Here is a 23,896-nt window from a genome sequence, read left to right as displayed (position 1 = left end):
AAAAGGATAAGGTTAAAGGATAAGCCCCAATCAAAAAAGGAAAAAGTCCAATCAAAAAAGAAAAATTCCCAAAAGGAAAGGAAAGTGTCTATTAAAAAAAGAAAATTCTCATTCAAAAAAAGAAAATCATAATCAAAAAAGGAAAACGTAATATTAAATGGGAATTTTCGTTTTTTTATTGGACCTTTTTCTTTTTTGTTTGACATTTTTCCTTTTTTGATTAAACCTTTTTATTTTTTGTTTGACACTTTTCCTTTTTTGGATGGGAAACCCAGTATATCCATTCATTATTAAAAAGTTTTAAGATTTTTTTTCTATTTTATTTAGAATATTATTTATAGGCATCTTAAGCACTACGATACTTTCTAGCATAACTAATATGCTGTGCCAGTGAGTAGCAGAGGTCTACAAAGTAATTTTTTGCTACCCAAGCCCGAATTATAAAAATTTTTGTCCAAGCTCGACTCGAACCCAAATTCAAATTTTTTTTAACCCGATTCTTGCCCGACTAAATTTTTTAAAATTTGAGTGTGATATTATAATATCAAAAAACAATTAAAAATTATGTGTTTTACCTTAAATAAAAGTTTATTTGACTGGCATAATATAATCAATATTTATATTAATTTGCATTTTATTTAAATTGGAAACATATATTTTATTAAGTTTAAATATTAAAAAATGCTGAAGTACAATCGAATATCTGTGATATAATGATAAAGATATATCAATGACATTTTAATAGTATCAATCACATAGTGAATAATTCTGATATATAAATAATGAGTCGAGTTTGTTAGCAAAGGCTCTAACAGTTGCTGAAAGCGCTCTTTCACTGCAAGCCGAGAAACCAGGGATATCCAGGATTTTAAGAGCTAAAACACTTAAATTGGGAAAGTCGTTTTGTTATGTCTTCCACCAATATAAGATTTGGTAACGATTTTAAATATTGAAAATTCGAGGCTATTTAATTAAATAGAATTAGTGAGGTATATTTTATTTAACTTGATAAAATATGATGTGTAAATAAATATGTAATAATCAAACAAAAATATAATAACAAAATAGATGCTATGAAAAATGATTGGTCCGTTTCAAAATATAAAATAAAAATTACATATTAATTTATTGAAAAATCAACACTATAATACGCCGTGATGACGACTGTTTTAGTAAAAATCTATTAAATTATTAACTTTTTAATATTATTTATGTACATGTTAGTTTCGATGTGTTATTTTTTTTCAAATTTGAATCGTTTTTTGAGCGCGTTTTTTTAAATTTTGATTTTACCGGAAATGTATGTAGCATATTTAGAATACCAATCTTATGAATAGTAGATAATTTTACCCATAACTTTTATGTCATTTATAATTTATATGAAAAATCGATGGAAAAACGAATATAAATTATATTAAATTCAAAAGTTCATGACAAATTTTAAAATAAAAAAAAACGCACTTAAAAAATGATTTAAAGTTGAAAAATAACACATTGATGCTAACATATATTTAAATTTTATTATTGAAATAGATGTAGCATATATAGTACCATAAAATAATGATTGGGAATTTGTAGTTTTTGGATCGGATAATATTACACATACATTTTATTTTTCATATCAAATTTAATGATCAAAATATTATAATAATGGTTAAAAAATGTAAAAAATATATGCCGCACGTTATCGACAACGCTCAACCATGATTTAAATTACAATGGCGACGCTTTTGTTTTGCTAGCCATACTCATATTAATGACACGAATGAAAACTATTTATTTTTTGCATTTGCCACTACAGATCATATATCACTTTTTATCCCTCAAATATAATTCTCGTATCCGAATTCAAACTTACACCGACGAATTAACGCCAATCGATTCTATATGCTCTATATTTGAAGGGGCAAATTGGTTTGAAAGGGAGGTAAATTTTTTTATCTTATATTTGTACACATAGTCAACTAATTATTAGAATAATTTATATGCAAATTTTTTGAAGAATACAAAACCTAAAAGCTAATATTGAGAGTTGAGATAGTCTTTTTTTGCTTATCACAAGATTTAATGATTTCTTCCGCATATAACTTATTGAGCGGTAAATTCTATGAGGGGCACTAAATGGTGGCGGTATAAATTTTTTTGCATGTTTATATAGAAATCGGACATTTCGATCGGATTCGACCGAAAATTTCATATTTCAGCATTTTTATGGTGAATAAGGGGGTTAGATAATAAATAAAAATATGCTAATCGAAATATATTATTTAATAAATAATAATTAATGTATTATTATTTATTAAGTATAATGTAATATTAATAGTAATTTATATTATATTATATAATATTAAGATTAATTTGTGTTTATTTTATTAAAATTACCTCTAAGTATATGAAAATAAAAAGCACAATATCTGCAATAATTTGTTAAAGGGCCCAAAAATTTAGTGAGAAGGATGGCCCTCAAATGCCTTTACCCCTAATAGTTACGGCCCTGCTAAAAAGATATTTTGAATGCAATTGTATTTAAAATAAATATTATTTTTAAAAATGGTGTTTTTGAATCCTGAGAAGTTATTTAGTTTTGTGTATTATATTAATGAGATATATATACTGTATTATAATTAGATATGAATGACGGTAAATATTAAGAAAAATTAAAATTGTATATTTGAAAACAGTAGAAAAATAAACGATTAAATGCAAAATTTGTTTATATTTTAATTTGATGAAAAAGAGTATGAATTTTTTTAAAATAAAATAAGTCTCTGTCCGAAAATTTAAAATGGAGTCTTACTTCGGGTAGGTAAAGTTTAAATATAAACTTATGGTATTTCATTACTAATTATTTCGAACATTGAGCTAGTTTAATTAATTAAATGACTATATGGATATGCCACTATTCCTTATATATTAGTGGTGACAGACACCCTTACTAATTTAATAATTGTTGCACCAATGAATAGAATAGTATATATCCGTAATAACGATAGAAAATATGACCTAGCAATAATCCTAAATATTCTAAAAATTTCAGATTTTAACATCCTTTTTTTAAACATTTATTTAGATTTGATCAAATAGTAAACTAATGGTAAATTTAGACATACTGCATACTAAGCAACTAATGACGCCTTTAAATTAATATAAAATAATCCAATATAAATATATTTTTACAAATTATTTATTAATCAATAAGAAAATGTTTTTTTTAAAATTAAGTTACATATTTCCTTATTTAAACTTAAGATATACGATCTATTCGGAGTGTTTTTCACTAATCATCCCGATCTTCGTCGCATTTTGACCGATTATGGCTTTCAAGGACATCCATTAAGAAAAGATTTTCCTTTAAGTGGTTTTAATGAGGTAAAAAATTGTCCATGAATATATATTTTATTATGTTTTTTATAATTGATTTTGTGGAGGTCTTAGGGTTGGGCACAATTATTTTTTAAAAAGAATTGATTAATTTACTAATTATTTCTCTGAAATTACTAATTGAATTAAGAATTATAAGTAATCATACTATTTGAGGTAATAGGCATTACCAATTTCAAATGCTTTTTATAATGTTGATATATGTAAAAAATATATAATACAAAATGCGATTAAATAAATTATTATTAAAAGGTTAAACCAGAGTTTGGAACTCGAACTTAAACCAGAACCCCGCTCTCATAAATTGAAGAACTGGAAGTAGAACCCATTTTAAAATCTTGAAGGATTCAATTTTAAAATGTATATGAACCAGAACCATTTAATATAATATTTAAAACAGAAAACCTTTTTTAGTCCAGGTTCCAGCTGGTTAAAATATGTTAACTAAAGTATTCAAATTTTTTTGATGATACTTGTACACATTCTTCTATTTTTTGATACGGAAATTTATTAAATAATAACCTTTTAAAGTGGAATAAAATCAGGGTTGGCAAGTCGGTCAATTGACTGGACAATTGACCGGAGGAGTATTTGACCCGTCAAATACGGTCAAAAACACTAAAAAATTTAAAGGAAAAATAAATTAAAAATATGTTTAAAAAAGGGAAAAACGGTGTAAATACATGTGATCACAATGTTTGCTTATTTTTTTGTGTCCACAATATCAAGAGGAGAACTCGTGTGATATAATTCAAGAATTGTCTATTTTACAAGGTAGTGATGACCAAATTATTTTAAGTGATATAATTAATTTCAGAAGCAAAAACAGTATGTTTAATATAGCAAATTATGTGGAAAGTAGTAATTTCCAGAAACAATCTATTCCGACCTCAAGTTAATAGATTAAACTTTGTCCACCCTGCCCATTAAGAAACTAACAATTCCTAGTTCTACTTTTTCTTTAGAAAGAAATAGGTCGATTGGGTTTATTCTTATGAAAATAGAAATCGATTTAAGATCTAAGACATCAGGAAAATTGATTAAAAAATATTAAAGAAAATGATAATATTGAATATGAATCAGAACAAAACTCTGCTACAGATAGCTACACGTTAGTTATTAAATGACAATGAATTTAAAAAATTAATATTATAGATTCATTTTACTATTATATTCAAAATAAAGTTAATATTAACTTAAAAAAACATATATTTGAATTTGACCACATTTGACCATATTTGACCGGTCAAATGCACAACCCTGAATAAAATACATTTTAATATTTAAACTTTTTCATAATTTTAATATTATTAATTTTTGAAAGTTTTATTTATTTAAATCATGACAAAGCTAAAAAGTCCTTCCACTAGTGCTGACTAAGCTAACAGGGTATTATATTTCAAAAATCTTTCATGGTGGTGAAATATTGGGCATCTCACTATTCTTCTTATCCGTAAAATGAATTGACGAATGATTGAACGAGCAAAAAATTGACTTTTTAAAAATATTATATACTATTTACATTATTTAAAAATTCTAATCCTATTACAAATTACTATTTTAATTGTAGGTAATCATTTACTGCCCAGTTTTATTTTAATTACTATTTGAACAGTTATTTATTGAGATGAATATTTTGGAGATTAAAAAAGTATAGGGGAATAAGGAATTTTTACAAAAATAAAACTTATTTAATATTAGAGGTCAGCAGCATCTACATGACAAGATATTCACTGGATGCAAACCCACCTCAAATAGATACCTACCCCTCTAAAAAAGCGCGAGATTTCCACATTATTACTTACAACTTTTTAATTATAATGGTACTCCCTTCATAAATTTTAAAAATAACTTAATTTATTAATGCTCCACTACCGTCAAAATATTATGAATGTAAAAGTTATTTTTTAGAACATGAATTCAATTAAACCCCCCTCTCCCCATTTACAATGAATGCAGTAACCCCTACACTTTCTGAGCAAAGGAAGTATCCTGAAAAATACCACCCCCTCCGAAAAAACAGCTTATTATTTTTTAACTACCAACCTCAATTATAAATTACAAAATTAAATTTAATTGCATCAATTTTTAATACACAATACAAATATATAGAAAATATATTTAAAAATATTATCTTTAAATCAATAATTTAGACAAATAATGGGAAGAAAAAGCGAAAGAATTTATAATTTCATCAATATTTAATTGTTTGAATTAATTTTGTTCTTAGATGAAGCAGAAAAATTTTAAAATAAACTATAAGGTTATAAAAACGAATAGTTTTCCCAGTTTGAATCATCATCAGAAGAAGAAGCTAAATAATGTATTTATATAAATATTTTAATAAAATGTATTTAAAATTCTCAGAGTCGGACAAATCTTTAGATTCTTAACTTCCACGTTATGTGTAATAATTACATCCCTCGTTTTAGCCATAATATAAATATTTCGAAACTTAGACATTTCTTCAAAAACTTGATTTGTATTTTAAATGGTAAAATTAACAGACAGCCTCGATATCATCATCCTTATCGAATGTCTTTTCCGCCATTCCCTTTGGTGTAAAAAATGATGTTTAATTTAAAAATTTTATCGATTCATCATTGACTCTTTCATTAAACTGTATGATGATCAAATCAAGTGCCATATAAACTGGTTTTATAGCTAAAATAAAATATTATATTTAATAATGAAAATATATATACTCTCCTTTTTGTATTGTAATGTTTGAAGTCTAGAACTTTCAAAATCAAAAAGGTAGATTTCTCCCCTTCAATCTTGTGCTTTTGAAAAAAACATTCAAAATATCAGTGTTATTATCTATTAGGATTAAAAAATTCTACAAGACAATAATTTAAATTATATTTCTTAAATTAATCAGGCAATTTTTTGCCAAGCCAATTTATTTATTGCAACCCCTCATCCTTCGAAATAGTTTGCAATTGTTTACAAACCAAGCTACACAAAGTGATTTAATAAAATCTAATTTTTCTATAAAAGCAATAGAAGCCATAGAAGTGGCAGAATCTTCAGAATCATTTAAATTTGTTAAAGCTGCCCTTAAGGCATCATAACGTATTAAAAATTTACAACAGATTTATATGATGATAGCCAGTTTCTATATATATAAAATAAAAATCGTTGCTATTTTGCCAGTACATCACTCTGACATGCTTTGAGCACTGCATATCTTTTAACACCATTGTAACACGTGAATCTTGTCTAAGATCCCTAAAACATTTTTTAGTTCTTTATACGATTGGCATAATTAACCAATAATTAAATTTAATCATGAAAATAGCACCAAATAAAAGTGCCTTTGAGGCCTCACTAATTAAACATGAACTCTTATGGTCTTTTTACTCATGTTTGAAGCACCATCATAGCTTCGCCCAACTAAGAAATCGAGGGGTAGATTAATGGAACTAAGTTTGCATAATATATTTTTTTAATATCAAAACCAGTCATGTTACCATTTTTAATATATCTTACTAACAAAACTATTGCTTTATTTCGAAACATCATGTGTACTATCAACTATAATAATACCTGTAAATTCAATTTCTTTTTGAATTTTTTCATAACTTTTCATGGTTTCAATGAGAATATTTATACGGCATTAAATTAGAATATAATTTGGATTATATTCCCTTTTGCTTTCTCTTCCTTCTTTTTTCTTCATTTTTTTTAATATACAATTTATATACAGGTTCCGAATCTGCATTTAGTTTAATAATGTCTTTAAAAGCTACTATTTCATAGTTTTTCTTTATATCATTAAAATTTATCCAACAATGTTTTTTTCTAATATGGTCTGTCCATTTATCATCTCTAATATTAGAAGAGAAAACAAAAGGGATTATAATCCATATTATATTTTTATCTATTGTCGTAATAAATATTATCATTGAAATCATGAAAAATATTGTTATAAAAAAATTAAAAATTAAATTGAATATAATCGGCGTTTTTCAAGTTACATATGATGTTTCGAAATAAGAAGCAATAGCTTTGTTAGTAAACGACTGGTCTTGATATTAAAAAATATATAATATGCAAACTTAAGTTCCATGAATCTACCTCTCAAATTCTTAGTTGGGCAAAGCTATGATGGTGCTTCAAACATGAATGGAAGGATCATAGGCAGGCTTTAATTAGAGCTGAGACCTCAAGGGTAGCTTTTATTTGGTGCTACTATCATGAATAAATCAAATCATTGTTCAATTATACCAAACGATAAAAGAACTAAGAAATGTTTTAGGAATCTTAGACGAACATTACAATCCAAAAAGGAGAGGTATATATATACTTTCATTATTAAACATAATATTTTAGCTATGAAACCAGTTTATACGGCACTTGATTTGATCATTATGCAGTTTAATGAAAAAGTCAATGATGAATCGATAAAATTTTTAAATTAAAAACCATTTTTTACACCAAAGGGAGCGGCGGAAAAACATATGTTAAGGATGATAATATTGAGGATATCTGTTAATTTTACCATTTAAAATTTAAGGTAAATTTTGAAGAAATGCCTAAGTTTCGAAATATTTATATGGCTAAAACGAGGGATATAATTATTACATATAACCTGGAAGTTAAACTTATTTTATTAAAATATTTATATTAATACATTCTTCTTCTGATTTTTAAAACTTATGATTTGGACTAGAAAAACTTGTTTAAACTTATCGTTTACTTAAAAATTTTTTTGATTACCTTAATTTATCAATTTATATAAATATTTATTAACCATTCTTACTATCTCATGTACTGCCGAAATGGTCATGAATAATATTAAATTAATAAAACAAGACTTCGTAGTACGAAACTCTTTTTCTTAATAATTTTTCATTTTATCAATGGAACAAAATTAATTTAAACAATTAAATATTGTTGAAATTATAAATTCTTTCCCTTTTTCTTCCCCTAATTTGTCTAAATTATTAATTAAAAAATAAAATTTTTAAAGTATGTATTTTTTACAAGGTTGGTAATCAAAAATAATTAACTGTTATTTTCGGTGGGGGAGGGGTGGTACTTTTCAGGAGGGTATTTTGCTACTATCACTCAGAAAGTGTAGGGGCCACTGTGTTTGACAATATCATTGTGTTATAATAGGTTTATAATAAAGTATTAATTTTTTCGGCAATACATTTTGCCCTAGCCTATTCCCCCCTCAAAAAATTGGGTGCAAACTGTTGCTACCCTCCCCTCTTCGCTTATGTTTGTGAAGATTTATATTAAAACTATATTTGTGACGATTTATATTAAAACTATTTCGCATGTTGAAATCACAAAATTACAATCAAAAGAAAAATGTGTATCTGTATATAAAAAAATGACAAGTATATATAGTTTTAAAGTAATTGAAAACATTTGCATAATAACATTAAAATAAGAAAATAAACATGAAAATTAAATTTAATCGCCTGTAACTATTTACACATCTTAACATCTCTCTCTGAGTAATTCTTTGCTATTCCAGTTTCTATCCTATTCATCATCATCATCTCAACGTCTCATCATACGTCTTTTTGTTCATCTATTTGTTCGTTTTTTTGTTCGTTATCATTATCATATAATGAATTATAGTAGAATAATTATAATAAGAATCAAATCGAATGGTCCATAATGATAGAATGATAATTGATTTTTTATTTTTTAATGTGAATTTTTATTATTATTATTTTTTAGCGTTTTTTTTTATTTCTATTTTTTAATGTTTATTAAATCGCGTGTTGTCTATAATTTGTTTTTCCAAATAATTTTTGTATTCCTTGACATTCATTACATAGTCTGTGAAATGACTCGGTAAACGTTTTGCTCTTACAGGTCTTTCATCTCTTTCCCTTCCAAAATTTCTTATCGGTTCGTTCACCGTTACTGTCTCGCATGATCTTTTTTTTTATTTGGTCCATATGTCTTCTTATTATTTTGCAACCAGTGTCTATTGTGTAAAATAATTCACTCTCTTTTTCAATGACAATGCCTTTGTCCTATTTGTTTTCGATAAATGTTTTATACCATACGTTGTCTCCTACCATTATTATCCTCTTCGTTGTTTTTATCTTTGTCATCATCAATAGATCCCATTTTATCATTGTATCATGTGAAAATAATAGTTTACTCGGTGCTATGCCTGTTGAGCTGTCTCGGAGTATTACGATAATTAAATAAAAACCTTTCTAGAGCTATATCTAAATTGATGTTCTCTCTTTCCATATTTCTCTTTATAATCATTTTGAAGGTACCCACCATCCTTTCCACCTGACCGTTGGACTGCTGATGGTAAGCAGCGGTTAGGGTGTGTTTGATTCCATGATCTTTGCAAAATTTATCGAACTAGTGACTCGTGAAGTTTGTACCGTTATCATTACTATTTCTTCCGGTATTCCAAAAATATTGATTGTTTTCGTAAGTTCTTTTAAAGTGATGTCTGTTGTGATAGATTTGACTGGAGTTATTATTGGAAATTTGCTGTATGCATCTATTATTATTAACCAAAATTTTTGATAAAAAGGGCTCGTATAGTCTATGTGTATTCTTTCAAAGGGTTTAGAAGTAGTAACCCATGGATGTTGAATTGAATTGGGATTCGATGCCCAAATATTACATGATTTTCACAATTTTTTACTTCAAGATCGATACTCGTGTTCATACCTGGCCAATACATATAATCCTTGGCTAATGCTTTGGTCTTTCCAGCACCTAAGTGTCCGATGTGTAATTCCTTCAACATAGTTTTTCTCATGCCTGCAGGAATCACAATTTCTTTTTCTTCGAACAAACAATTATTTATAATAGTTAATTCATTTTCCATGTTTTTGTATGATTTGTTTTTTATACCATCACCTTTCCTTATGTCGTTAATATTATCCAATATTTCTTTGTCTTTATATGTTTCCTCTAATACATTAAAATTAATCGGAATAGCCCATAAGTCGTTTTTTTTGTGTTGTCCGTACTTATATTATCAATAGTTTCCTTATCTACACTGAGTGGTAATCTTGATAGACAGTCAGGAACTGTATTATATTTGCCTGCTTTATGAATTATTTTAAAATCATAAGCTCCCATTGCTATGTTCCATTTTTGTAAACGCATAGACATGGAAATATTTTCTTTTAATCCTTTGGAAAAGATGTAAATCAAGGGTTTATGGTCGGTGATGATAATAAACTTCGTACCTATTAGGTATTCTTGAAATCTTTTGATTGCAAATATTATGGCAAGAGCCTCTCTCTCAATATTTGTGTAGTTTATCTCTGCCTTTAATAATGTTCTTGATGCAAAGGCTATAGGTTTTTCCTTTCCGTTGCTCTCTATATGAAAATGTACTGCTCCAAGTCCACGTTTGGATGCGTCAGCAGCTATACCTATAGGTAAGTTTGGATTAAAATAATTCAATGTAGGAGGTTGACTGATTAATGTTTTTATTTCATTGAAACTTTTGGCATGTTCAGCTTTCCATTTCCATTTTTTTTTTGACTATTTTGTATAGTGGGTAAGGCAAAATTATTCAAAAATTTTCTGTAGTAACTTGCCATTCCTCAAAATGTAGAAAGTTCATCATAAGATTTTGGCTCTGGCATGTTGATTATAGCTCTAATTTTATCTCGATTAGATTGTATACCTTCTGCATCTATATCATGACCTAAAAATCTGACGTTGGTTTTCATAAATACGCTTTTTGTAAAGTTTGGTGTGAGACCATATTTTAATATTCTTTCAAAAACTTTCTTTATATTTTCTATATGTATTTCGTCATTTTCACCCGTTATTAAAAGATCGTCAATATAAAATATCACATCTTTCATGTCTCCGAATATTTTATCCATGGTCTGCTGAAATAAAGCAGACGCATTTTTGAGACCAAAGGGTAGTCTGGTAAATCTGAAGTATCCTTTGTGTGTAGAAATGGTCAATATGTCCCTAGAGCTCTTATCTATGGGAATTCGCAAAAATGCGCTCTTGTCGATTTTGGTGAATTTGTTTCCTTTTGATAGTTTTGCTATTATATCGTCTATTCTTGGCATGGGATATTTGAAATCTTCCAGCGCAGGTTGACTGTATCTTTAAAGTCAGCACATAACCTGAAACTTCCATCATCCTTGAAGACTGGAGTTAATGGACTAGCCCAATGTACATCTTTTACTGGCTCTATTATTTTGTCTTGTATCCATCTGTTTAATTCTTTACCTACTATATCTATTCTGGAGTATGGTATTCTTCTCGGCGATAATATCTTTGGTACAGCATTTTGCTTTAAGCGAAGTTTAATATTGGTTTTGCAGATGGGTTTATCGACCATTTTTAGTTTGCAATTAAGTATGAGTTTGGTAAGTTTATTATTATAATAATCATCATCTATATTTCCTACAAATTTTTTTTAAATATTCTTGAAGGCACTTAGCCAAGTTCTGCCAAGTAATGGACTCTTATTGCTATTAACAACGAGCGCTTGTAAATTTTTAGTTACTCCTTCGTAATTTACGCTGATTTGCGTTGTCCCTAATATTTTGATTTGATAGCCGTCATAGCCTGTTAATTTTAAATTAGATTTCTTCATTTCAGTGACGCCTGCTTTCTTAGCTATCGAACTAGGTATTATTGTGAATCTGGAACCTGTGTCAACCTGCATGACTGTTGTAAGGTTGTTCAATTTCAAAGTTACTTTATACGCGTTGTTGTCATTATCATTAAAATCTTCGGTCATGTTATTTACGCTTATGTTTAATAAGTCAAAATCTTTGTTTTCTACTTTATCACTTTTAAATTCATCAACTTCTTCGATGTTTACTGTGTTAATCTTGTTGCCATATTCTATCTGATTTCTAGTATCGTTATTTTTGCTGTTATTGTAATGTGATCTATTATCATATGGTTGATTTGTATTTTGTCTGTAATCTCTATTGTTTTGACTTTGCTGTGAATTATTATAATATCTATATTGTTTGTTATTATTGAACCTTTGATTGTACCTGTCAAAATTTCTTGCATTATTTCCATCATTAAACCTCTCGTTGTATTGCCTGTAATTGTTAAATTTTTTGTTGTCACTGTGTTGATTGAATCTGTAGTTGTTATATTCATGTCTTAGGTAATTTTTTAAAAATTATTGGAATATTGTCTGTAGTAAGTATCGGATCTGTTTTGATTGTTGTATCTTATATAATTCTGATGACGAGGTATATAGTAGTATTTTTGGCTCTAATATCTTTGACTGTCAAAATATGGTCGTGGAGCCCATTGTTGAACATAATTATTATCATAGTGTACCAATTGTTTATTATCGTATTTGCTAATTTGTTTCGCGTCTGACGTCTTGGTTTCTATAATACGTTTTATCTCTAACTCAGCTTTTGGTTCATCATCCAAGCCTAAAGTGTCTAGTTTAGTAATAGCTTTTTGAAAAATAATATTTGTGTCAATATCCTCTACCTCACTGCCTGTTTTTATTATCTCATCTATTTTGTCTAGATCTTTTATCTTAAGTTTAATATCTTTTGACAAAGTACATATTTTGATTTTTTCTATAGCTCTATCCTCTGTAAAATTGCATGCCTTACTTAGCTGGCAAATTTTAGTCGCCCATTCTATAAATTTCTTATCCTTAGATTGACTCGCATTATAGAACTCTAAAATTTTACTATTGACATTCTTTTGAGGATACAATATTTTAAGTTTTTTTATAAAAGAATCGTAGTTGTTAAATTCTGCATCACTACTTATCGCTTGAAATTTTGTATAGATATTATCGGGAAGATTTTGTGTTAGAATATAAGCTTTATCTGTAATTTTGTTTTTACTTAAATATCTATTAATTCAATCAATATAGATGTTTATATTTCCTACAAATTTCGGAAGTACAACTCCATCATCTTTTATTTTGGACATTGAAACTAATTATTTTATTTTTTTTTGATTTTATCTTTTATAAAAAATTTTTTTTTGTTAATATATATATTTGTACAAGTGAGTTTTTTCCCCTTATTGTGTAAAAATTTTTTTTTTAGTTCCCCGTTCAAAAATTGCTGTTGTTTTTTTATTTATAGGTATATAGTATAAAATCGACTTCAAGAGCGCATTTTTGCAAATTCCCATAGATAAGAGCTCTAGGGACATATTGACCATTTCTACACACAAAGGATACTTCAGATTTACCAGACTACCCTTTGGTCTCAAAAATGCGTCTGCTTTATTTCGGCAGACCATGGATAAAATATTCGGAGACATGAAAGATGTGATATTTTATATTGACGATCTTTTAATAACGGGTGAAAATGACGAAATACATATAGAAAATATAAAGAAAGTTTTTGAAAGAATATTAAAATATGGTCTCACACCAAACTTTACAAAAAGCGTATTTATGAAAACCAACGTCAGATTTTTAGGTCATGATATAGATGCAGAAGGTATACAATCTAATCGAGATAAAATTAGAGCTATAATCAACATGCCAGAGCCAAAATCTTATGATGAACTTTCTACATTTTGAGGAATGGCAAGTTACTACAGAAAATTTTTGAATAATTTTGCCGACCTAGCATACCCACTATACAAAATAGTCAAAAAAAAAAATGGAAATGGAAAGCTGAACATGCCAAAAGTTTCAATGAAATAAAAACATTAATCAGTCAACCTCCTACATTGAATTATTTTAATCCAAACTTACCTATAGGTATAGCTGCTGACGCATCCAAACGTGGACTTGGAGCAGTACATTTTCATATAGAGAGCAACGGAAAGGAAAAACCTATAGCCTTTGCATCAAGAACATTATTAAAGGCAGAGATAAACTACACAAATATTGAGAGAGAGGCTCTTGCCATAATATTTGCAATCAAAAGATTTCAAGAATACCTAATAGGTACGAAGTTTATTATCATCACCGACCATAAACCCTTGATTTACATCTTTTCCAAAGGATTAAAAGAAAATATTTCCATGTCTATGCGTTTACAAAAATGGAACATAGCAATGGGAGCTTATGATTTTAAAATAATTCATAAAGCAGGCAAATATAATACAGTTCCTGACTGTCTATCAAGATTACCACTCAGTGTAGATAAGGAAACTATTGATAATATAAGTACGCACAACACAAAAAGACGACTTATGGGATATTCCGATTAATTTTAATAAAGTATTAGAGGAAACATATAAAGACAAAGAAATATTGGATATTATTAACGACATAAGGAAAGGTGATGGTATAAAAAACAAATCATACAAAAACATGGAAAATGAATTAACTATTATAAATAATTGTTTGTTCGAAGAAAAAGAAATTGTGATTCCTGCAGGCATGAGAAAAACTATGTTGAAGGAATTACACATCGGACACTTAGGTGCTGGAAAGACCAAAGCATTAGCCAAGGATTATATGTATTGGCCAGGTATGAACACGAGTATCGATCTTGAAGTAAAAAATTGTAAAAATCATGTAATATTTGGGCATCGAATCCCAATTCAATTCAACATCCATGGGTTACTACTTCTAAACCCTTTGAAAGAATACACATAGATTATACGAGCCCTTTTTATCAAAAATTTTGGTTAATAATAATAGATGCATACAGCAAATTTCCAATAATAACTCCAGTCAAATCTATCACAACAGACATCACTTTAAAAGAACTTACGAAAACAATCAGTATTTTTGGAATACCGGAAGAAATAGTAATGATAACGGTACAAACTTCACGAGTCACTAGTTCGATAAATTTTGCAAAGATCATGGAATCAAACACACCCTAACCGCTGCTTACCATTAGCAGTCCAACGGTCAGGTGGAAAGGATGGTGGGTACCTTCAAAATGATTATAAAGAGAAATATGGAAAGAGAGAACATCAATTTAGATATAGCTCTAGAAAGGTTTTTATTTAATTATCGTAATACTCCGAACAGCTCAACAGGCATAGCACCGAGTAAACTATTATTTTCACATGATACAATGATAAAATGGGATCTATTGATGATGACGAAGATAAAAACAACGAAGAGGATAATAATGGTAGGAGACAACGTATGGTATAAAACATTTATCGAAAACAAATAGGACAATGGCATTGTCATTGAAAAAGAGAGTGAATTATTATACACAATAGACACTGGTTGCAAAATAATAAGAAGACATATGGACCAAATAAAAAAAAAGATCATGCGAGACAGTAACGGTGAACGAACCGATAAGAAATTTTGGAAGGGAAAGAGATGAAAGACCTGTAAGAGCAAAACGTTTACCGAGTCATTTCACAGACTATGTAATGAATGTCAAGGAATACAAAAATTATTTGGAAAAACAAATTATAAACTTTTGAAAATATAATAAATAAATAAATAAAAGCCCTTTACTCTCAAAAATATAACTTAACAATCCAAACAATCCTTTCTTAATAATTAAATAAATAACAGTAAACATTACCAAAGGACAAACACATTGTTTAATTTCATGTTATACCATATTTTATTTATGTTCACATCCAAATATTTATAAAGGTTTCATATTCATAAAAATAGTTAAATCTCCTCCATTCTTTGTTCTTCCCAGCTGGAATCTTCTCATCTCCCATTCCCCTTTCTTCCCCCAAGGGAAATTAATTCTTTCTCTCATAAAATGACTGACATTCAGTTTATTATATTAAATTTATTTCTTCTTTTTTTCAGCGGCTACAACACGCCCACCCTTCATAAGCCCAGCGTCCCTTTCTCTGTGGTGGTGTTGTATCGAATCGTCCCTTTGAATTGTATCGGTACACCTTGAAGACGTTCAGGGAATTTATCGAATCGTCTCCCTTTATGATGATTTATAATATAATATCTCCGATACATTTCAATATATAATCGCGAAAACACATATCAATAATGACATGTACATTGGGGTATCTGCATTTATAATCTATGGAACATTAATATGGACAATGTAATATCAGCAAAACATAATAATTCATTCATTTTAAGACATTTGGAAAATAGGAGCTATAATATACATTATTTGGGTATGATTAATGGTAATTAGGAAATAATGATTTTACATATAATACTGTAATGTGAACACATGGTCTATGTGTGAAATGCAATTTCAACACATGTAATTGTCCTTCTGTCATGTAAACAAAATCAAAGCTACATTTTTATAAATATCTCCTAAATTAGATATAAAAATCCATCTTTAGGTATTAAAAATAACTGTGAAAATTTGCCTAACAAAGATTTTAAATAAAATTACAAGACATATGTATAGAAATAAATTTAATATTTTATAGAGAGGAAAAATATATAATATGTAGAAAATACAATATTTTCCATCTAGGAATTACTCAGTATCCTAAGAAAAATATACCATTTCTATCTAACTCTGCCATCACAATTAGCACAAATTCACAAAAATGTAGAATGCAAAGTAACAAAAATTGAGAATATAATGGGCTATATGGTATATATGTAAAGAATTTTTAATATACCTTCACAATATAACATAATTTGAGTCTTTTCTTTAAAAAAAAATGTTCATAAAATAAATAGTAAAATGTGATGTGCTATAAAATTATTACAAAGATAAAAAAAAATGTAATATGCAGCATAAATTTCCAAAAAAATTTTACACAAAAAAAACTTTCTCCAGTTTGCAAACTAAACAATATTCCCACCTCAAGGCATACCCATCAACATGGGCTGACCTTATCTGTAAAAATATTTTCCCTTCACATCATTGCATACCATAAAAATAATATAATAATTGCAAATAAAACCTTTTATAAAATTTTATAATTTAAAAAAAAATATATGTATATTAAATATAGAGATTTCATAATTTAAAAAAAAAATATTACACATCATCTAATATATCATATAAATCCATACCCAATTTATATATATATCAAATGCAGGCACTAAATCAAAATAACTATCCACCTATAACATTATAGATATTATTCTGACTTCATCATACTTCAATTCCTTTAAATTATTATTCATAATTAAATATATCATATGTGTAATTCACATTACATCCTATTTCATAAAAATTGTTAATTACTTCAAAATAAACAACATTAACTCACCCTCAATAGATCCCTTAATAACATATCAACCTTAATTGAAACTATTACATATACAATATATTAGTGATCTGCACGGGCCTAATTTTTTAGGCCCGACCCGGCCCGAAATTTTTTTTAAAAAATTTTTCCCGGCCCGGCCCGAACACGAATTTTTTTTAGAAACTTTTGCCGGCCCGGCCCGAACCCGAATTTTTTTTAATTCATCCTAAAGTAATAATTATATTTTTTTTAGCTTTTAGTTTATTTTTTATATTTAAGATTTTGTTTTTGCAAAAAATATCTTAGTAAACAGAATATTTATTTAGTATTTAATTATTTATTTAAAACACTATCAAAAATACCTATAAACCAAAAATAATTATAATGTTAAATTACACAACTATATATTAGATTCATATTTATAATTATCATTTAAAAATATCAAAGCATCAACATTTTCTGGTGACAGTCTATTTCTTCTTTCGTCTAATAACCTTCCAGTCTTTGAAAAAGTTCTCTCTGAAGTTGTGGACGTTGCAGGAATTGCTAGAATTTTTCTAGCCAATTTTGTCATCTTTGGTAATCTAATTTCATTTTTATTCCACCATTTTAATATATCTTTTTCTGGATCTATATTTTCATTATTCTCTTTTATGTTTAAATTCTTATAAATTTCAAGCTCATCTGTTTCTTTTTTTTCATATTCTTCGTCATTGTCCTCCCATCTTTCATATTCATTGCCTGATATATAAAAATAATATAAATAGAACAATTTTAAATGTACCTTTAGATCTTTTAGGCGATTCCACAATTTGAGAAACGCCTTGAATATCCAAATCTATAATATCAATTGAAGGACAATATTCTTCAGAATTAATTATATTTTTGACTGAATTCTCTACTTCTAATATTTCCATTGATGATAACATTCTTAATTTTCTATATTTGGGGCATAAAAATGTCGCTATTTTATGCAAAATATTGATTTTAAATTTAGATAATAAAAAATTTTTTAAATTGGTTTTTATTTCTTTTATTTCATTGTTTTGATAAAATGAATCATTTAAATCCTCGTGAAGAATATTATTAAAGCATAGCAGTACTTTATGTAAAGTAGGATTAATATCTCCTTCTAGTTCTTTAGTAGCTTTATCAAAAGGATATAAAATATCAATCAAATTTTTCAAAATAGATTTCTCCAAGTTTTCCATTTTATTAATATCTCCCTTGGATGATAAAAAATTGACGATGTCATCATATTGGTTATAAATAGATTTCAACATATTTAATTTTGAATTCCATCTAGTTTCGATATCTTGTTGTAATGTTTTGTCTAAATATTGATTCATGCCGGTTTGTTTAAAATACATGGTTAATTTTTTAGCAGAAATAAGGGTTTGATATATATTAGGAGCGATAATTTTCAAAGATTGTTCCTTAAAGGTATTTCGAAGAACAGTATTTAATAGATGTGCGCTGCAATTTAATCTGGTGTATTTTTCTAGGGCTTTAATTATATTAGCTCCTTGATCAGATATAAATATTATATTTTTCACTTGATCGGGAATTATTCCAATTGCAGCAAAATTTTGTAGCATTTCCTTATGTATGTTCGCGGCGGTTTTTTTCTCTTCTTTAAACTTATTCGTAAATAAAACATGTTTATATAAGGTTTCACCTTCGATATAATGAATTGAAACAGTTAAATAGGAAAACTTTTTAAAAGAATCTGTCCACATGTCTGTTGTAGCAGAGCATTTTTTATCAAATAATTGAACATTTATTTTATTAACCAAATTTGTTCTAATTTGATCCGTCATAACTATAGCATTTCTCGATAAAGTAGTTGGATGGGGAATAATTTCGCTACAGTCAATATTACCGTAAATGGAGCCAATTTGAATAAAATTTTGAGCCATTTTTATAAAGCCATCTCCAGTTATCGAATCAAAGGCACGCATGTCCTTGGCGCAATAATAGATCAAGGTATCACATAGTTTCTTTTTAATAGTTAAGGAAGAATTTAGATCTATTTTCTTTTGAATATACCTAGTTATTTTAGGAATAGAGGAATCGTCATTCTTAACGCACTTGTGACGTCTTAAATGAGAATTTCCAGATGTGCTTTTATATTGTAATATACTATTACATTTTTTACACTGGACGTAATCAAGTTTTTTGTTTTTATCATCAAATATGTCTTCAAAATTTTCCCATATATTGCTTTTACCTAAATGGGGCAAACAAATATATGTTCCATTTTGTATTTGTTTTTTTAAAAAAAATAAATTCATTTTAAAATTATATTTAAAATTTAAGTTTTATAAAAAAACATTTAAATTATTTTACCCATAATAAAATATATATGACATATGGCGTCTACTTTCTAAATAAATAAAATTAAATATTTATATTTTACAAATAAAAAATGTTGCCGCCTTGTTTCTTAAAAAAAAGTTTAATTATATATTTATACCAAGAATAAAAGATACATGCCATCATATGGCGTCTAGCTTCTTCAAATAAAATTAAATATTTTTATTTTACAAAAAATATTAGTGCCAATATTAAAAATATTTTAAGGCCCGGCCCGACCCGGCCCGAATTTTTTTAAAAAATATTAGGCCCGACCCAACCCGAACCCTAATTTTTTTTTAAAGTAGGCCCAAACCCGGCCCGAAGCCCGTTCGGGCCGGGCCGGGTTCGGGCCGGGTACGGGCCGGGCCTACTTTTGCAGATCTCTACAATATATTAACATTAATTAATAATAAATTATCCCACATGTCCATCCCTTTAAAAACCCAAAATGCATAATTATATAACACATACTTTATTACAACCATTTCTATATATATTTTCATAAATTTCAAATATTTAAATATTTAGCAATCCTTTCTGTCCTGCTGATCTTGAGGTTTTATCTTCCTATGACGGAATACCTATAACACCATTCAATGAGTCTTAAAGCGTACCAAATAATAAGACAATACTTATTGTCAAACATTGGATGTAAAATATACATTTAGACATATAATACCACAAATATTATTGTCTTAAATGGCCAAAATGAAGACATCTAATACCACGAATATTATTGTCTTAAATGGGCCAAAATGAATTAAATATCATTAACCAATAATTATTCATTTTATTTTAATTTTCAATCCTAATACACATTACATACTTTCTATCTTAAACCTTGTAAGCTAAATATCATATAAAATTATAGAAACCCTTAAACTCACCTCTTAATCTCACTTACCCCTGCATAGTTTTTAGTACTTGCGTTGTGTACCTAAATCCATATGTTGTCGATCCTGGTCACGGCACCACTTTTGAAAATATAATAAATAAATAAATAAAAGCCCTTTACTCTCAACCCTTTACTTTCAAAAATATAACTTAACAATCCTTTCTTAATAATTAAATAAATACCCACAGTAAACATTACCAAAGGACAAACACATTGTTTAATTTCATGTTATACCATATTTTATTTATGTTCACATCCAAATATTTATAAAGGTTTCATATTCATAAAAATAGTTGAATCTCCTCCATTCTTTGTTCTTCCCAGCTGGCATCTTCTCATCTCCCATTCTCCTTTCTCCCCCCAAGGAAAATTAATTCTTTCTGTCATAAAATGACCGACATTCAGTATATTATATTAAATTTATTTCTTCTTTTTTTTCAGCGGCTACAACATAAACAACACGCGATTTAATAAACATTAAAAAATAGAAATAAAAAAAAACGCTATAAAAATAATAATAATAAAAATTCACATTAAAAAATCAATTATCATTCTATCATTATGGACCATTTGATTTGATTCTTATTATAATTATTCTACTATAATTCATTAAATGATAATGATAACGAACAAAGAGATGAACAAAAAGACGTATGATGAGACGTTGAGATGATGATGATGAATAAGACAGAAACAAGAGAAACTGGAATAGCAAAGAATTACTCAGAGAGAGAGATGTTAAGATGTGTAAATAGTTACAGGCGATTAAATTTAATTTTCATGTTTAAATTTTTCTTATTTTAATGTTATTATTCAAATGTTTTCAATTACTTTAAAACTATATATACTTGTCTTTTTTTTATATACAGATACACATTTTTATTTTGATTGTAACTACCACCATTATGTATTTGTGAAGATTTATGTTAAAACTATATTTGTGACGATTTATATTAAAACTTTATTTCACATGTTGAAATCACAAATTACAATCAAAATAAAAATGTGTATCTGTATATAAAAAAAGACAAGTATATATAGTTTTAAAGTAATTGAAAACATTTGCATAATAACATTAAAAACATGAAAATTAAATTTAATCGCCTGTTACTATTTACACATCTTAACACCGGGCCTCTGAATTTCTTTGTATAATTCCAGACTGGCCCATAATAGTTTTTTAGTGAAAATATGAATTTATTATCCTAATTCTAAATTTCGAATCCCGAAATTCCTTAAAATTATTTTGCATAATTTCGCCGACTTTTTGTTTATATGTTATCAAATCAGGAGACAATAATTTTATTTAATAAATATTACTTTTCACTTGAAATAAAATTAACATTTGGAGTCTAATAATTATCTATCCGATAATAAAGAAAATATCAATAATTTACTAAAAAATGGTTTAATTATATTAATCTTTGTTTTTAATAAATAGCTTATAAATATCGCTGATTCTATCATTTTTATTATTACATATTAAAATAATTAGAATATTCCAGGGAAAATTTGGGAAATTCCAGCCATATCAAATTATTTATTATAAATATTCTTCAGGAATAAGTTATCAGATCAATTTTTTGTTCATTTAATATTATACCTTGAATTTGAATAGGGTATCTATTTTACTTATAAATAATTTATTACAAGTATGGTTCTAAATTTAAATTTAACTGATTGTAAAGGTAAGATACGACGATGAGTTCAATATGGTCATTACAGAACCTTTAGAGTTGACTCAGGAATACAGAAAATTTGATTTGAATACACCCTGGGAAGTATTTCCTACTTACAAGCAAGACCAAGAAAAGCAAGAAATAAAACGGCAATCTTCTGAGACTGACAAAGATCCTAAATGATTCCCATATCCAATTTTTTAAATATTTTTTTTGTATATTGTATGTAATTATTATATTATTAGAAGTAATTACTGCTTGTATATAATGGATTGTTATATTTCGCATTTATATTTATTTAAAATAAAATATAACACAACACATTGGACTAATTTTTTATGGATTGATTTAATTAGGGTATCTTAATCTTCTCTAACAAGTTGTTAAGTAATCCTAGTTTTTAATTGATAAATATATGTTAAGAGTTTAAAAATACGAATTAATTATACTAATGTTATAGGACCCCTTCCCCCACTAGAGTTGATAAAGTAGCGCGCTACTATAACATACTATTTTTTTAGTAGTGATAGCTAATAGTGCGCTATTTTTTCAAAGTATAATGAATATAACTATAAACACGAAAATTAAAATTTAATTTTATGATTCTAATTTTATTATTTAATTTGAAATTGAAATTTGTGTTATAAACTACCATCTCTAAATTATTTAAAATGGATTGAAATCGATGTAAGTGCGTCAGATATATTAACGAAAGGTGCACTGGAAGAAAATGAAATTCATGCTAAAAATAATATGGAATTTTCCTTTTCCAAAATTTGAAAAATATTTTTAAATTAATGGAAAAACAAACGAAGGCTAGTAATCTATCTGTTTAAAATTTAGGAAAAATTATCCTCAAATTAGGCAGGTATTTATTAACTCTTAACAATCCTAGATGGAATTCTATTTATAAAAGAGTATACAGATGTAATTCTAATGAATAATAATTAATTTTTAAATTATGCAATATGTGGCTGTTTCCCTTGAAATTTTGGAAGGTGAGGATAATATGAAGATGAGGTATTATGTTTCCACTTTGAGTATCATACATAATTAAAGAAATTAAATAATCTAAACTTGTGCCAGTCCCTATATAAAAGGCATTGAGAAAAGGTAGTTTTCTATATTCTGGAAATTTTATTTTTATGGCCATGCAATTTTAATTGATTCCGACTGAATAATTTATTCTAACTTTAAAGCTAAATGATTTATTGATTAAATGTTTTAATATTCTAATTTTTTTAACTAATTAGATTCCTCAACTTATATAACGATGATACTGTGTTAGCTACCATGATCCAAATTTTAAACTAAACTGGCCATATATCAATCATTGGGATCTAAATATCAGCATGATAGGTTTATGATAAAGCTAAATAATCTTATACTAAACAAAGATGCTACAACAGCCAAAATGACTTCTTCAGATAAATATTTTGAGATACTAATCTAATAGGAAATCCCTTAGATGTCTTTTTAAAGTCACAAAATACTGAGATACTATAGGAAATCCCTTAGATGTCTTTTT

At 27.3% G+C, this 23,896-nt stretch overlaps 1 protein-coding gene across 1 annotated transcript in view; it reads left to right on the top strand.

The window, feature by feature from the left end:
- LOC135923839 (NADH-ubiquinone oxidoreductase subunit 9-like) overlaps positions 1-22,667 on the top strand; it is a 30,587-nt gene extending 7,920 nt beyond the window's left edge. Inside the window, exons 4-6 of the mRNA XM_065458812.1 lie at positions 1,802-1,927; positions 3,250-3,369; positions 22,378-22,667. Coding sequence (XP_065314884.1) covers positions 1,802-1,927; positions 3,250-3,369; positions 22,378-22,551 — 420 coding nt within the window. The 3' untranslated portion in view covers positions 22,552-22,667. The remainder of the gene's footprint in view (positions 1-1,801; positions 1,928-3,249; positions 3,370-22,377) is intronic.
- The last annotated feature ends 1,229 nt before the right edge of the window (positions 22,668-23,896 follow it).

Source organism: Gordionus sp. m RMFG-2023, chromosome 2 (genome assembly GCF_954871325.1).
Source record: "Gordionus sp. m RMFG-2023 chromosome 2, tfGorSpeb1-WG-v2, whole genome shotgun sequence".
Lineage (NCBI taxonomy): Eukaryota > Metazoa > Nematomorpha > Gordioida > Chordodea > Parachordodidae > Gordionus > Gordionus sp. m RMFG-2023.
The sequence above is the reverse complement of the archived record's forward strand: the minus strand, read 5'-3'. Positions and strand labels throughout refer to the sequence as shown.